This window comes from Cololabis saira, chromosome 2 (genome assembly GCF_033807715.1).
Source record: "Cololabis saira isolate AMF1-May2022 chromosome 2, fColSai1.1, whole genome shotgun sequence".
Lineage (NCBI taxonomy): Eukaryota > Metazoa > Chordata > Actinopteri > Beloniformes > Belonidae > Cololabis > Cololabis saira.
The window spans coordinates 12,432,589-12,448,735 of record NC_084588.1 but is presented as its reverse complement, the minus strand read 5'-3'; the positions used below and the strand labels follow the sequence as shown (position 1 = coordinate 12,448,735).

Here is a 16,147-nt window from a genome sequence, read left to right as displayed (position 1 = left end):
CTCTGCTGCAGCGCCGAGCTAAATGTAGGAGGTTGTAGAGGTAAGAAACTGGCGACAGCACGCGATGCAGAAACGAGGAAGACTCTGTACCGTGTTCTCGCCAGGCTCCAGCTCTGATTGGAGGCTGGAGACCGGTATTTATTAGACATTTCTCCCCTGAAAGAAGAGCACTTTTGTGTGGTTTTACAGCTGCTCCACATGTTTCATTTGTGCAGAGCGTAAGTGGGCATTCACACGGAGATGACAGCTGCTTTCAGGGGTCCATCATCACGTCCTCCGTCTGAGTGGCACGGCGCCTTCTTTGAAAGGGGCGCATTTAAATTTCGGAGCCATTTACATCGACATTACCGATGCATTTCCCTACAGACGTGCCGTTTTCACACTCAGTGCGTGTTTTCTGAGAAGTTTTGAGCAGAATTGTGACTGTAGTCTTAACCACAAAACGAGATCTGAGCGCCCGGCAGGCGAGGTGAAGAAAACGCTGCACGTATTCTCACGTGAACTTGATCCTGCCTGGTTCGGTTTATCTGAGCATCTGTTTTCAAAACCACGAATCACTGCATTGCATGTCTGTGTAAATGTGACTGAATTATTTGATTGAAATTAGATGTAATCAAAGGTATACATGTTTAAGGTGAACAAATACCTTTCTAACTTCATGGCCTTTTTCATTGAGATCATGTTTTTTTAATTTGGGAGTCTTTTTATCACTTGGATATTATGCTGTTCTATCTCAAAACTCACAGAAATGTATTTACATTTGGTTAAGTTAAAGTCACGAATCATCCCGTCTGATGAATCAAACTCTTGAGTCTTCAAATAATAAATGATGGTGACATATCACAAAATAATGGAAGTCCATAGTGGCTGAAACTTTCCAGTTGATAACCAGAGCCACTTGTACAGGGTGGTTCTGGGAATTTGAGAGCAGAAGTCTGAGAAAACGTTTTTTTTTCCCCCCCTTTATTTCATTGTTATAAACGCTCACATGTAGGCAAAGTCGGGCGTAGGTGCGTGCAGTGGGGCTGATGTGAAATAAATGCTGTGGCGTCTCAAACGTCGCTGCAGGTTACGACACGATCGGAGATGTTGGAGATATTTATGAGTTCACGATGGATGGAGTTGAGCGTGGGACGGAAATGAGTCGCGTGAGCAAAGAGCGCCGTGTGATTTGTGATGGAATTTATAGATATATGGATTCATTTCAGACTCTTCAGTCCACATCAAATAAATAAATAATCATCACCACTTCATAAATTCACAAGAATTGAATGTACATCTTTTCCAGAGTCTCCAGAATCATGAATAATATCTTGTCACTGCCAGATCACTTGAAACCTTTATAATTAGATCATTTGACTTCATTGTCCGACACCTAAATCTGTGCCTGACAGGTAGGTATGTTACGAGACACGGACGTGTCGCTGCCGCTCGTCCGTCTCAGTAACTTCAGCACAACTTTGAGTGCATCGTTAAAGGCCCCCTTTACTCATTTTTGCGTCACTGTAAATGAGCCGAGTGGACTGGAGTACAACGTGCTTCAAAAAGGGCCGTTTTAACATCTGCACACATGAAGTGTGTGTGTGCCAGCTTATTGGATTGAGTATCCAGGTTGTAGCACCGGCCCTGTGCATCATCGTCATCGTCATGGATGTGACAAAAATGGGAAAGGCTAGTTTATTTGAATAAAACATTTCATGTATAAGACAATTCAAAGAGCTTTACATGAAAAGATTTTAAGAATTTAAAAAAAAGTAAACAAATGAGATGCAAGTAATAAAGGTTGTAGTGCATTGTGGGAGCAGTGGCAGCAGTAAATACTGGAAAACAGTTTTCAACATTGACTTAAAGCAACAGATGTCGTAAATCAGCCCTGCAACCAAATCATCTGCAGACATTTAATTTTGATTAATTGCAGTATTTCCCAGCATGCATCCTGTTTTACATTCTTGCAGTTGTCTGTAAAGATCATCTGGACTCAGATTAAATGGTCCAGGTGAGAGATTTCCTCCTCGTTGAACCCCCATAGTCACATTACGAGTGAGCGTGCATGCTCCTAGTCCGTTGAAGCGGCACGGTTTGACCGGAGAACCAAAACTGTAACATCCTTATCAAATGTGGAGGAACCGCTCGTACTTGAAGTCTGCCAAACATTCGTTTTTTCTTCCGAGAAATAAATTTGGTCTCTTAGGTGTGGCTTCTGCATTGGTTTGGGTTGCCGTGGAGACGCTCTGGCCCGCTTCTTACACTTCTGTCCCATTTCAGATGCACGCGTACATAAGTCCCAATAAACAAGGCCGAGTTCTTTAATATTGTACCGTGTGAGGTTGCATGAGGCTGTACGATACTGAGTCAAAACACATCTGTGTCAAGTTTAAAGGAGCTTGAGGCCGGATTGTGGCAAGATTTATGAAAAAAATCCGTATACATTTTAAGTTTTCTAGTAATAATGTCAGATGAAGCGTTCCAAACCCAAAAGAATGAGCCCTCTAGTGTATCTCTCCTTTGCCTTGAACAGGCTGTGTGCTGCAAAATGTGCTGCAATTCGGTCCTGAATTTCCCGCGCTGGGCTGCGGATGTGACGTCACATGACGCTGCATGTGCGTTCTCCCCGTTCTCCCGTGCCGGCTTCGCTGTTGGCTGCAGTACCCCCAACGGCCGTCGTGGTGAAGGGTGGCGCTAGAGAGTCTCATTTCTTAAAAGGAGCCTCAAGCTCCTTTAAATTTATTCCAAGCAGCACCAACTATAACATTTGAAAAAGTGACTCTTTTAAATAAAGGTCCCAGACCAGTAACTAGAAATGTTCGTTTGTTGGGTGTTTGTTGAGTTATTGCACGAGCGAGGATATAAACAAATGTCTACATAGCTAATATCACAAACTATAACGATTCTGCTTTGTTTTTTTTTCTTCTTCTTTCTAATTCACTCAAACGATGTCAGGATCAGCCCCCGAGTTTCATAATTATCATGGTGATAACAATATTTTATTTGTTGGAGCTTTCCTGCACCTCCCATAAGATTAAGAAATAACAAAACACTGAACAGAAAGAATAATTAAGATTAAAATCAAATGGGTTTCAGGCCGGTTTGAACAGGTGAGTTTTGAGTTTGAATAATGGACGAGGGAAGGTATTGATTCTGGATCAGATCAGTCCGATCTGCACGTACGCTCCTGAGTGATACCTGGAAGCCAGTTAAAGCCCTTGCTGTCTGGAGGAGACGTTGTTGAGGAAGACGAGCTCACCTGTAGGAGAGAGAGGGTTGATGTTCAACTTCAACAAGGTTCCTCACGGAAGTAGAAGATTTGCTCGTGGTTCTCCTCCACATGTCCGCACCACCACGGAGGATTTTACCCGTACGGAGATCTGGACCAGGCCTGACTCCCCTCAGACGGACGCCAGCGTCAGAGGTGCTGCAGATGGATCTGCTATTCCATCGTTGTTTCAACGTTATCAACGTTAAATCGCACTGGCACGGGTTCCTGCTCGCCCGTCTTCCCAACATGGCGCACAAATGTGCGCGCTCCTTTTCAAAATGGAAACCTTTCAGTTCCACAGTTGCTGCAAGATCTTGCTTTTGTGCAGAAGAGTGGCTGTTTTCTTTCCGTTAATGGTGCTCTCCGCTCTCAAACCTTTTTTTTATTTTTCCTCTCTTCTCCTCCTGATTTCCGGACCGCTCTTGTGCACGGGTGCGAGGAGATCCCGTGTGTCTGTGGTGCACGGCAGGTTGGAGATTGCAGGGTTGATTATGTGTGCGATGCTGTCGACAGAGTGACATCCTTTCTAATGAAATAATGGTGTCGTGGCAGAGTGCTGCAGGATTGCACGTTGTAGACTTCAATTACAGACAAGATGATTTTTTTTTTTTCTTCTCCTCTTTCCTTTCAGCCAGGAGAAAAAGCGCAGGCTTTTCCCGTTTTTAACAGACGTGCTTACTGCAAACAAAAAAGCTAAATAAAGGGGCCAGACTGACTTCTCTCTAAGTGATTTTTTTTTTCCTTTTCAATAATGGACTGAAAAACAGCATCCGTGCGCATAATTCAGTGTCTGATCAGCCAACCCGCCTCCGCCGAAAACACTGACCTTCTTGTGCGCATAGATCAACCCGAGGACCGATGGAAACGTCTCGTCCTATTGTTTTTTAAGATGCATTTTCACTCTGTTTTTCCACTCTGTGTTATTCTGCAGAGCGTTAAATTTATTGGACACAATAACCAGCCCGGCGGGATTTCCGCGGCCCGCCTTGATTGCCGCGCCGTACATTTACTAAACATATGCATCTTGTATAAAGAAAAAAAAAAACGTATTTGCACCATCACAAAGGACGTGAGAAACATGTCGAGGCTCTTTCGAATGATCTTTTAGAAAAGCTTGCATTCAAAGTGGAGAAAAAAAACCCTGACATAAAGCCGGGCAAGAAATCAAATATGAGCGGAGGCCTTTTCTTCACTAAATGTGTGATGTTTTTTGTCGGGGATTCAAATGTACTCAGCAGATGATGGATAGAAATGTTTCTCAGAGCTTTTGTAGCACCATTTAAGTAAACGGCATGAAGTCGCGCATTCGCAGCTGCTGCAGCCGGTAATGGCTGGGAAATGGTCAATGGGTGGTGTCTAGGGGAAACGAGACCGGGGAAACGGGCACCTTTTCAGGGTCCTTGAAAAGTCTTAGTCTTAAAATCCATTAACATTTAAAGTCCTAAAGACCTTTAAATGTCTTAATTTGTCTTAAATCTCAATCCAGGGGTCTTATATTTCGAATCTTAGTTTTTGAGGAAATGTATCCAGTCATCATTAAAAAGTTTTCTTACACTTTGAAAAATATCTTTTCAAAGTGTAAGAAGTGTAAGTTTATTTAATCGTTTTGAGTAGAAATAAATCTGTTCACCATTTGTTAGACTCCACAACGCCTCAGTCAGCGTTGCCAGGTTGAGCGGGTTTCAGCCCAATTGGGCTGAAAAATACAGGACTGGGCGGGTTGATAGAGTTTGGGCTGCTTTTCCTGGTTTTTACAAAATATTTGGGAGAAATTATTAACAAAAAAGTTTCCATTATGGCAGAGAAAAAGTGAAAACTTGATGTTTTTATTTGCTTTAATCTACTCAAATGAGTGTAGTCTTTGTTTGGAGCCTGAACTTTTTTTGGCTATTTAGTGGTGTTGTGAAGCTTAATTTGCTTATGACTTATGAAATGTATTACGCATTTAATAATTTACCGTTTTAACATAGAGAATGTAAGATTTGGGTGGGTTTTTCGTCGTGTTTGGGCTGGAACCTGTCAGCCAGATCTGGCAACCTTGACCTCAGCTTTGGATTTCTTAGTCGGCGTAGAATCGAGACAAGACGAGCAAATAATAATTTGGGTTCAAAGTGTGTGACTGTCTTTTTGGTCTTAAATTTTGATTGAAAATGGTATTAAAAATTCTATAAATTGAACTTGGTCAAACCTGTAGACACCCTGCTTTTAATCTGAGGACATTTATTAAACTTGAATGTGTGTGTGGTTTGTAATTTTGGATGCATCCTGTTTTAAACGGCTCAGTCAGACCCGTCATTTATTTCTTGTCTTTCCCCTCCTTCTCCTTTCAGGGTGGACCCCATTCCTTACGACACTCCCAAGCCGACCGGCCACACCAGGTTCGTGTGCGTGTCGGACACGCACTCGCGTACAGATGGCATCCAGATGCCCTACGGCGACGTGCTGCTCCACATGGGCGACTTCACCGAGCTCGGCCTGCCGTCTGAAGTCAAGAAGTTCAACGACTGGCTAGGTACGAAACCGCCCGGTGCCGTATCGCTTTCACGAGCCCCCTTACCGGTTTACGGAGTAGCCGGACCACACAGAGGAGCCCCCCCCTCCTCCCGTCCCCTGTTGACCCTCCAGCTGCCGCGCTAAAGTGTCCAGTTTAACCCCGCTGACCTGACACCCTAGTTCAGTTAACCTTTGACCTCTCCCTCCGGCCCCATGCTGTGTTTGTGAGTGTGTGGCTTCAGTCCCGCCAGCCGGTGATGCAATCTCTGGATCCTGATGACTTTCAAGCATTTTCATCTCCTATGCTGTCACGTTTAACACTCCACTGAACAAAATGCTGATATTATTTCTCACCGCAGCGGTCTGTGGCGTTCAGGACGGTTGAATTCTCTGTTTACTGGCTTTCATTTCTCTGTCGGCTGCTTAGTACCACGGGCAGCGTGATATCTCAAAGTCACTTTTGAAGGCCGGAGGCTGCATCTCGATTGCATGAGCACCAAATGAAAAGAGAAAATACACATTTAATGTAATTCAAACACACAGTCACTGTTTGATAAAACGTACCCTTGGAAACGCCAAAGCGCGGCCGGAAGCACGGCTGCCTGACATAAAGATGCTCAAGCAAAGAATATTGATACACAACCTCAAGCTTGAATATGAAAAAGTAAATAAATAGATGAAATAACTGGAGTTCCTCGTGAGTTCAAAGACGCAGCTGTCATTCAAACGCCTTCCCTCTAAAGGAGAGGGAAAAAAAACAGGATTTGTTAGACATTAACAGGTTTTATGGGAACTTTCTGACCGATCGACGAATCTTCCTTTAAGATGATCAAACGTATTAAAGATTCCTTTTTAAGATTACATACTACTGCAAAATTCTCCAATTAAACCTCTGGGGTGGTGTATCTTTCTGTTTTTCTATCCGGACCGAAGCAACAAACCAAACGCTCTACAGATGTCGGTGATTGTGAGGGAATTTCTTGTTACTCCGTTCAATCCTTCTCATACGTCACTAATAAGGCACCTTACACCAAAGTCCGATGTAGTCCAGTCAAAGGTAGTCTAGTTTAGTTCGCTTATCTCATCTCATGCTGTTTTGTAAAAACCACACAAATCGGATGTCCAGAGGAAGCAGAGGGGATTTTTCTCATGGATCATAAAAGCGGTACACGAGCTGCAAGAGTGATGTTACTGCAACGAAGCTGCCGCATGAATTTAGAAATGAAGCTGCACACAACTTGAAACCAGAGAGAGGTCTCACTCAGCGCAACAATCTGCAGGTTTGGGCTGAACACTGATTGATGGAAATGTGATCTGCAGACACTGCATTTATTTTTTACAACGTAGCATAGATGTGAAGATACCACATCTGACATCACAGCTCTGTTTCATCAGCGTTTGGTTACTATGGCAGCTTAAACTGAGTTTATGCTCTTTTTTCGTACGTCGGTGCAACTGTCTGACCAACAAATCCAGCAGGGGGCAGTGAGGAGTCAGATACTGGTATCGGATCATTTTAGTTCATAATTCTGAGTTGGATGAAGCAAAAGCAGCGTTGCAATGACCACTGAATAAAAGTCGATAAATTAAAGAATATAATTTTTTTATATACCCATGTGGGAAATTAAATGTAATTTTTAATATTTTAGTATCTCCACCCGTTTACTTTTTGTCATTGCCCTGTTTTTAACAACAGACTCAACAGTGCCTCCCTGTGTCTTGTGGTGGTATTGCTCCATTTCGTCCGTAAGCGCAACGCAGACGTGCAAAAATAAGGACAAAATTAACGCAGCGTAAAGATGCTGCAAACCAGTCCAGATGCCTTTTATTTGTCTCAAAAAAGGCACATAAAACACGTTTTAGAGCCTACTTTTGTTTTGTGATCTAAAGTGAGGTTTTTTTTTCGGAACACGGACTAAAAGTATAATAATAATTATACCCAAACACAGTAATTAAAAGACAGTAATAATTGTGGATTGTAATTCCTTTTTTTCCATTTAGTTTAGTTTAATTTAGTTTTTGTAAAGGCGACGGATGGAAACATTTTTCTTCCTCTGTTTTTGAAAATGAAACTTTTTTTTTTAATTTTATTTTAAAGACGAACTGAATCGGAGAAAACTGCATCATTACAAAGAGCATTTCAGATATATTGATGACAGTTGAAGTGTTTGTCCTCGACTCTGAAGGATCTTCTGATGACTCACTTTTCCAATAATTGCCGAGTAGTTTCTTTTTAAAGCTTCTTTTTAAAGTTTTTGATGCATTCATTACCTCCTGCAGTTAGAAATGGACATTTTTTTTCATGAGTGTAATCGAAAGGCGTTTTAAAACCGAATACAACAAGTGCATCCACAAACAAACGTCTGCGCTGATGTTTTGGACAAAAACTGATCGCAGCCATTTATATTAACTTGCCTTATTGTTGTTTCCAGGATTTATTCATGTGACCTCAACAGGATTTTAAACTTTTATAGCTTAGAATAAAAATATAATTTGTAAATGTCAAAAACTTGAAAAAAGAGGTTTACGCGGCGGCCCCCAATGTCCCACGGCTTCTTGTGTCACAGTAGACACGAGCACTTATGTGTCAAAATCTGTGTTTTCACTGTCAAACACTGACACACTGAGTTTAAAGGTGTCAAAATTTGCTCCTCAGATGACATCCGGGGCTGAAATCAGTCCCTGTTGGATCCGTGGATGACCCAGTTTTCACAGGGAAGGAAACAACATCTTACACTATTTAATGCAATATTCCAATAAACAGAGATCCTGTGAGAGAAGGAAATACTCATTTAATGGACATATCTTAAGCTTGATTATATAAATCTTAGCACCCCTCTGTACTAATACTTTTAACTTTATTACAACATTACAGCTTTACAAAACCAGCTCTCGTCAACTTCACAAATCCAGACTTTGGAGTTTTATCCCATTTTTGTGCAAAAAAAAAAAAAAAGTTCTTGTGTACAGCTTTTTTTTTTGTTCTTCCAGGGGTTATTAATGGTACTGAGGTCTGGGCTCCGACTAGGTCGTTTCAGAACGATGGGTTTTTATATCCTTCTCTGAACATCTTGGTTGGTTTTTATGTATATTTTGGATTGATGTCATGTGACATTCCTCTTCATTTTTCAGGTTTTTCTCGGGGCAGGTGGTTTCCACAGCGTAATATCACCTCCACCATGCCTCTCTGTCGCTGGGTTGTTCATTTGATGATCGTCTATATTGGTTTTGAACCAAAATGGTTTTGACGGCATTCCATGGTGCATTCAGGGTCTTTGATCCATGTCCTGATTACTACTTAGTCTCACTGTGTCTTTCTCTTTAAATGTTGGAGACTGGCCTAACTTCGGATGTGCCTCGAAAGTGTGTATAAGCATCATGCAATGACGTTGCTGGATTTTTTTTTTTTTTTTTTTTACATAAAATTTCCCTAATTATTTAATATTCCTTCTTTTTTCTGGATCTTCATTTATTGAACGATTACGTTTATGCTATTTAGGATCACCCGATGACGTATCTAATGATCTGAATGAGGAAAAAGTCGTGACAAAGTAAATTACTCTCCGATGATTAAGGTATAAAATCTAGAATTCGGATCCTTCTTTTAAATGTCAAAAGCTGGTTGTTCAGTTGTCAAACATGGACGGACTGGGCCATCATCGCAGCTCCAACCTGAGAGCTCTGAGTGCCGTCTACTGCAGGGAAGACCCCGACTGCTCAGAAATCCTTAAAAAAGCTGAATATCTCTTAAAAAGCACCAGATGCTGTGGTGTTACAGCACATATTGATGTCCTGTTTCTTTGTTTTACAAAGTCACCCCCAAAACAATGTCTGGCACCAACAGGAGGTCATCCATTACAGCCCATCATGCACCAGCGTACGTGCGAGAGCGTGCTTTGTCTAGCCAGTTTGAAGAAGAGATATCAGCCATAATGGGGAATCAATGCAGAATAAAGTGGAGAATGTCTTTGTGCAGGCGGAAGACTTAATGTCCCCTGGAAGTCCGCGCGTCTTTAGACGGCACAACTGTTAATGTCCGACACAAAGTGAGGGAAACCAAGACGATTTCAGTTTTATCCTTTTGGATATTTTTCTCTCATTATCAAGATAAAGACGATGCCTGAGTTAAAAAAGTCTGTGATATTTACAGCAATGAGAATCCAAACTGTAAATAAATGGAAAAAAGATTCCTACAGACAATGCCGTCATGCGTTTTAATTTTTTTTTTAATGGAGGAAAAAGAAAGAAAGTATGTGAAGTATTTTCAGAAAAAAAATCTTTTAAATAAGTGTATAATGTCAGGCAGAACCTTGAGGTTTTAGAAAAAGCCTTTTTGGTGCAATGAGCTCAGTTTACATTCTTGTAAAAGTAAAATGCTTTTGAAACCCGTTTCTATCAAGTCTAGACCAGACAATCACAATTAAAGATCTAATGTGTCAAAAAATCTCCAAATGGGAACATCAGTCGACTAATTCGTAACCTATGTCGACTCTATAATCAAAGGAAGGTCTTTTTTTTGTCTTGCTTCAAGAATGAAAACATTTTGGCCATGAGATTTTTTTCAGGTCATGGTGTTTTTAAAGTCTGCAAGACAAGAACTTGGATCATTTAATCTTTGCTTTTAACATTGCTGCTGTTGGCTTTGCAATGAATTGATTATAACAAAAAAAGGTTAATTTAAATCTATTCGTATTGCACCAGTTCTCAACAAAAGTTGAGAAAGAAACAAGTCCAATGCAGTCAAGTCAATTTTGAAAGCTGCACCTTTTCTGTCACCAATGGGTATCATTTTTATTGTTGCAGTGTGGTTTAACTTTAAATATTGCTTAAATTCTCGTTGAAAAATTCCCTTAAAAGTACAAGTAACAGTTTGTTGGGAGTTAAAAGTCTGGCACTCAGACACAGATAACACGACAAAACCTTTATTTTCCTCCACTAATTGCCCTGCTGTGACTTGTTTGAAAATTTGTGAGAGTTGAATAACGAGGGCATAATGTACGTCTAAAAGAAAAAAGAATAAATATCTACAGACGTGCTGTAATCTTTACTGAGAATTTTCTACAAAAGAGAAAAGAGTCAAAAACAGCAGCCGACGGCATCAGCAGGAAACTCTCTGGGACGAGGAACTTTAGCCTGACCCGGAGAAATGTAAATGGCATTATTGATGGTCTTTTAAAGTGGATGGATTTGCAGACTTCAGTCTTCTTTTGAAACTTGGCGGTGGGTTTGTGATCCTGGGCTGCAACCTCGTTTGCTCCTCTCACACTCCAGAGGAGACGGCAGTTTGTCCGGGCCATTGACTCCCGCTTGGCCTCTTGGAGGAGATCATCGGAGATCGATGCGGAGGACTGAGCTTTCCCTGACCCAGCATATCTGATGGTGTGGCGCTGACTCTGATCTCACTCTTTAAGCTACTCCCAGAGGCCCGAGCAGCGTCCGTGCATGTGTGCGGGTCGTAACGCGGTCTGAACCACTCTGATAGTTATTTCTTAAGACTGCGTTGTTGGAGTCCGGCCTAAATCAGCGGAGCAACATCCAGATTTATCCGGCCTGTTCTTCTTAATTACGAACATGCTTTTGTGTTTTGGTCTTAAACAGTCACAGGTAATTTTGGAGTAACATTTCAAACTTTTTCAAGAAACAATTAGCATTTAATTCTTGGCAGTTTTTCAAACTTGAGTTAATTACGTCGGCTTTGAACATTTTCCTTTTGCAAGTTTTGTTTTTGTGAGTTTGACAAAGTCAATTTGTGATTCGTGTTTTTACCTCCAGGCTGTTTTGACTTTGTCTGAATAAATATGGACGGATATTGACAGATAAGAGCCGGCTTACTTTAGAAAGCTTAAGTGTATTTCTTGCTTCCGCTCTAATTGGAAAAGGTGTTTTTCAACTTTGTCGTTTCCTGAAGGATTAATTTGGACAGACGTGAGGAGAGATGACAGATTCATTTTCTTAGATCATCAACCCTTTGATTTAAAAGATTTCGTGGTTTGTTTGTTTTCTTCTTTCTCCCATCAGCTCCTGTTTGGTCTGATTGAAAAGAGTATTTTTAGTCCTTTGATGTGAAAGAAGCAGTTTCTAATTAAAACATTTTGAATGTCGGGATGTTTGCCGGCTTGTTTGAAGGACGTTAAACGTTCCAACAGATCAAGTCCTGCAGTTTTGTTTTTTGTTTTTTTTTCTGCTCTCTTTCATACCTTTTTGTCTGAAGAAAAATAAAGAAAAATCTATCCCCATCACTCCATCAAGGCTCTATAAAATAAATCACGGTGGCAATAAAAAGCAGCAGATACCCCCGGTGGAGTGATGGAGATGGAATTGTTGGATGGTAATTTTGTTTTCTGCAGCATTTCCCCGCCCGGCCGTGCCGAGGACGGCTCGCCCATGCTTGTGTGTGAGCGTGTAAGTGGATGCGTGATCCAGTTAGTGTTGTGCTCGGGGACTGGGAGACGGCGCTTTCATTTAAGGTTAGACTGCAATTTATGATCCCGAGATGTGACGAGAGCTAATTTAGAGCAGCAGGAATGGAACCTGCAGACCGGGGAGCCATGATTCTTTCATTTCCATCACCGGAGAGCACACCCTCTTTCAGGACTTCATCTTTATTGAGCCGGTGTGTTCTGATGGAATTTGCACTCCCTTGTATCCTTCACTTTTATTAGCTCTTCTTCAAATGATCAGACTGCAAAACTGAGGATTGCCTTTTGTTTCATCCCGAACAAGCGAGTGAGAAGCCAACACATTTGTTTCCTCGGCCCGTTTTATTGAGCGTTGCCCCTCTGGCTTGCACCACGACCCGCTATTGCTGAGCACTACGAGGTGGTGGTCTACCAAATGACATGGTGTGGGTGAAATAGACCAATAATTTGGCAATGTGTAGCGTAATATTATTTTTTTAAATGATTTGTGTCTTCATGCTGTTTTTTCCAAAAAGAGTATCAAAGAGTTAAATGATTACAAAAAACTGCATGAATGCAAATCTACACCCGAGTAACTGAGCTAACACGGCTGCAAGGCGTCTGTAACTAGGTTGGATACGAGTCTATTATTAGATGGTAAAGAGCGCAAACTTTCATTAGGGACCAGAATAATGTGATTATGGAGGTTTGTGGCAGTCAGCCCCTCACATGAACTCTTCCAGACGCCGTCGCAGCGCTGTGCAAGTTGCCCACCAAATGCAAGCTACTGTCAATAGACGCAGGAGCAGGAGAGATCAGGGCCTCGTCCTCTGCAGAACTGGATCAGAACTTGACAGTCATAGGAAGTCCTTTTCTGCATTTATTGTCCGTTGAAATCCTCAAGTCCACAGCAACAAACCTCTACAGTGACTCTTTGACCAGACTTAACTCAAGACTACTATAACTATTCATTTCCCTTCTGGGATTAATAAAGTATTTTGAATTGAAATTTGTGTCTGGGTGACAAAAGATGCAGAAGAGACTGGCGCACTAAAAACAGTGCAGTACATGTAAATATTTCCCACCTCTGATCAGCGTCCACGCAGGCTCATTTCGAATGGGACAGTGGTGTGTGTGAACCTTTGTTGTCACTGAGTTGTGGGTTTTAAACAATGCATTCCTGGCCAAACAAGCTTGTATTTAAGCTACAGAAATGTTTAACATTATTGAGTGAAGTTTCTTTATATTTTATCAATGAAACAATGGAAAAAATAACTAGCAGGTGAATCAGTTTATAGAAAAACCCCATGAGTTGCAGCAGTGTGGTAGTTGTGGGTTCTCTGCTGAAGCTGCACCTCCACTCCCCCTGTGTTAAATTATTCTGCTAATGATGAGCGCAGGAAAGGTGGGCAGAAAAGACAGGACGGGCAGGAGGAAGGAGGGAAACGACATCAACTGAAACCTCGAGAAAAAGCTGAATCCAGGGAATCCAGAATGAGAGGACAGGGAGAAATATAAAGTGAAGGGAAGGGTGATGAAGGCCAGAACCTCTGGTTGAGTGTTCAGTCGGCTGGAATAAAGTAGCAAGTCAGTTTCTTGATAGCGGAGGGGAACCAGGACAAATCACCTCGACAGAGGAGAGAGAAAAGGGCACCGCCGAAGTTGAAAGATGAGGGATGAGAGTTGTAATAGAGGTTCTTCTCCGTTTAGTTCAAGTTCATGCTTCTTTTTTTTTCTCCAGCTGCGTGACATCCACAGAGATGGATGGTGGTTTGTTGAGGTCAAGCTGAACTGTCCACTGTGGTTGTAACCTCTGTGACTGTGTGAACCGAAGGTATTTCTCTCCTTCAATTATCTCCCTCTCTTCCCGGGCGTGATCTGTGGCCCCCGGGTTGGCCGCTCGGGGAGTGTGTGCTTCACAAACGAAAAAAAAAAAACATTTGGACAGGCTGCTGCTTCTGTGAAAGCAGACTCTCCAGGTGGAAAATATGTGCGGCCATTTTTATACAGTACCGATCTGCCCAGCTGCCCTTTGTTGATCAAACGGGTGCTTTGGGGATTAAAGGATGCAAAGAAATGATCTGCAGTACAATAAAGTAAAACCTCTTTTTCCATTCGGGACTTTAGTGTACCGCCCTATGAAGCGTATATTCACCAGATTCAGGTATTAAGGTACCAAAAAGTATTTGAATCACTTCAAAGCTCACCAACCATGGTGCTTTTGGTATCTTTGTGTTTTTAGTTGGTTTGAACTTCATAAGAAACTCTAACGGACCACATTGACGAGCCGGTGGCGATCCGTTCACTGGAATCGATTCCGATTCTTAAGATTCAGAATCGATTATCAAGATTTGATTCGATCCGATTCGATTCCGATATTGATTTGGGTTAGTGTTATTAAAACAGTTTTTTCAGCTGTTGCATGAATTATATGACTGTAGTTATGCAACATATGAATACTAGTATTATATTGAGATTAAACAGCAAGTATTGCAGCTAATGATGCTGTAAGGACCAATCAGCTCCCAGAATGCTGATAGAACTGCTTTCAGAAACATCATGTGGGTCAGAATAACCAAACAGATCCAGGGAGGAAACAGAGACGGATGAAATCGGTTTTATTTTTTCCCACATTCCGTTTTTATTTGTTCCATTTTCGGTCTATTTTGGTTTTTAATTTTTGAGCATTTGGTTTTTAGCATTTTTTGCAAATGTAACCCCAAGACAGTATATAAAGTAATGAAATATAGACAATTTATGCAATTATAACCTAACATTTTTATGTTTTCATACCTTTAAACATATTTAAAGGCAAAAACATGGCACCAGTTATTCTCGTGTCCAACAAAACATTCCTTTTTTGGGGATAAACAAAAAAAATAACAAAGTTGTAATGTAATGATGAAAAAAAAAAAAACAAATAAATAAAAGAAACTCCAAAAAATAAAAATCGATCTTTAGACATATGAATCAATTTTTAGGAATTAATATGAGAATCGATTTAGAAATGGGAAATCGATTTTTTTTAACACAGGCCTAGATGTAACGGATATGTTTAGGATCATCTACCATTTGTTTCTTCATCAATACATCAATTTATTGACGAAGGAGCCTCTGGCACCCATCATCATGTGTGTCATGAGGCGGTCAGATTTGTATGGTATTCAACTCGGTATTCACTCTCATGTTGTCTTGGTCTCCTCCAGGTGGCCTCCCGTACGAGTTTAAGGTGGTGATCGCCGGGAACCACGAGCTCACCTTCGATAAGGACTTTATGGCTGAGCTGATCAAGCAGGATTACTACAGATTCCCTTCGGTTTCCAAGCTCAAACCAGAGGACTTTGACAATGTCCAGTCGCTCCTGACGAACTGTGTGTACCTGCAGGACTCGGACGTCACCATAAAGGGATTCCGGATATACGGGACACCGTGGTAAGAGCACGCTCCTCTCATTTTCACTGTTTATCCACGACCCAAACTACTGTCCGTTATTGCTGAGTCCCCGGGGCGAAGGTGCGTCCTCTCCTCTCGTCGACATCTGCCGGTTTTTCCCGGCGAAGGGGGCCTCCCTTACATGCCGGGTGCTATTCCCAGCTCGCACACGGCTTTGTGAGCCCGGGACCTCTGCCTGCTCCGCAGACTTGTGTTACACCTGTGTTTTGACACGGGGGTTAAGTGATACGCGTGGTACCGGGACGCCTTGTCAATGGCCTCTCAGGTGTGAAAGGAATGCCGGGAGAGAGACGCCGGCCTGTTGACGGGCGGCGTGAACGCCTCGCCTTTGACAAACGGGGGCAGATGGGAGACGGGATGGGAGATGTGTGAGAAGTTATGACAGGAAAGAACTCTCCCGGGAGCCGTGCTGCATTCACGGACGTACCAGCTCTCATGCTCGGCTGACTTTAATGTCAGGAATGATGACATTAAACTTCGTCGGTTTGATGATGCCAGACTAGTTTAATTCATTTTAATCCGTTTTCACTCATCGGTTCTATTAATG

General features: G+C 41.9%; 1 protein-coding gene across 2 annotated transcripts in view; it reads left to right on the top strand.

The window, feature by feature from the left end:
- The window catches only part of mpped2a (metallophosphoesterase domain containing 2a), a 77,231-nt gene that overhangs the window by 21,640 nt on the left and 39,444 nt on the right, over window positions 1–16,147 (top strand). For both annotated transcript variants that reach the window (XM_061737907.1, XM_061737917.1), the window contains exons 3-4: window positions 5,587–5,768; window positions 15,354–15,579. In XM_061737907.1, coding sequence (XP_061593891.1) covers window positions 5,587–5,768; window positions 15,354–15,579 — 408 coding nt within the window. The remainder of the gene's footprint in view (window positions 1–5,586; window positions 5,769–15,353; window positions 15,580–16,147) is intronic.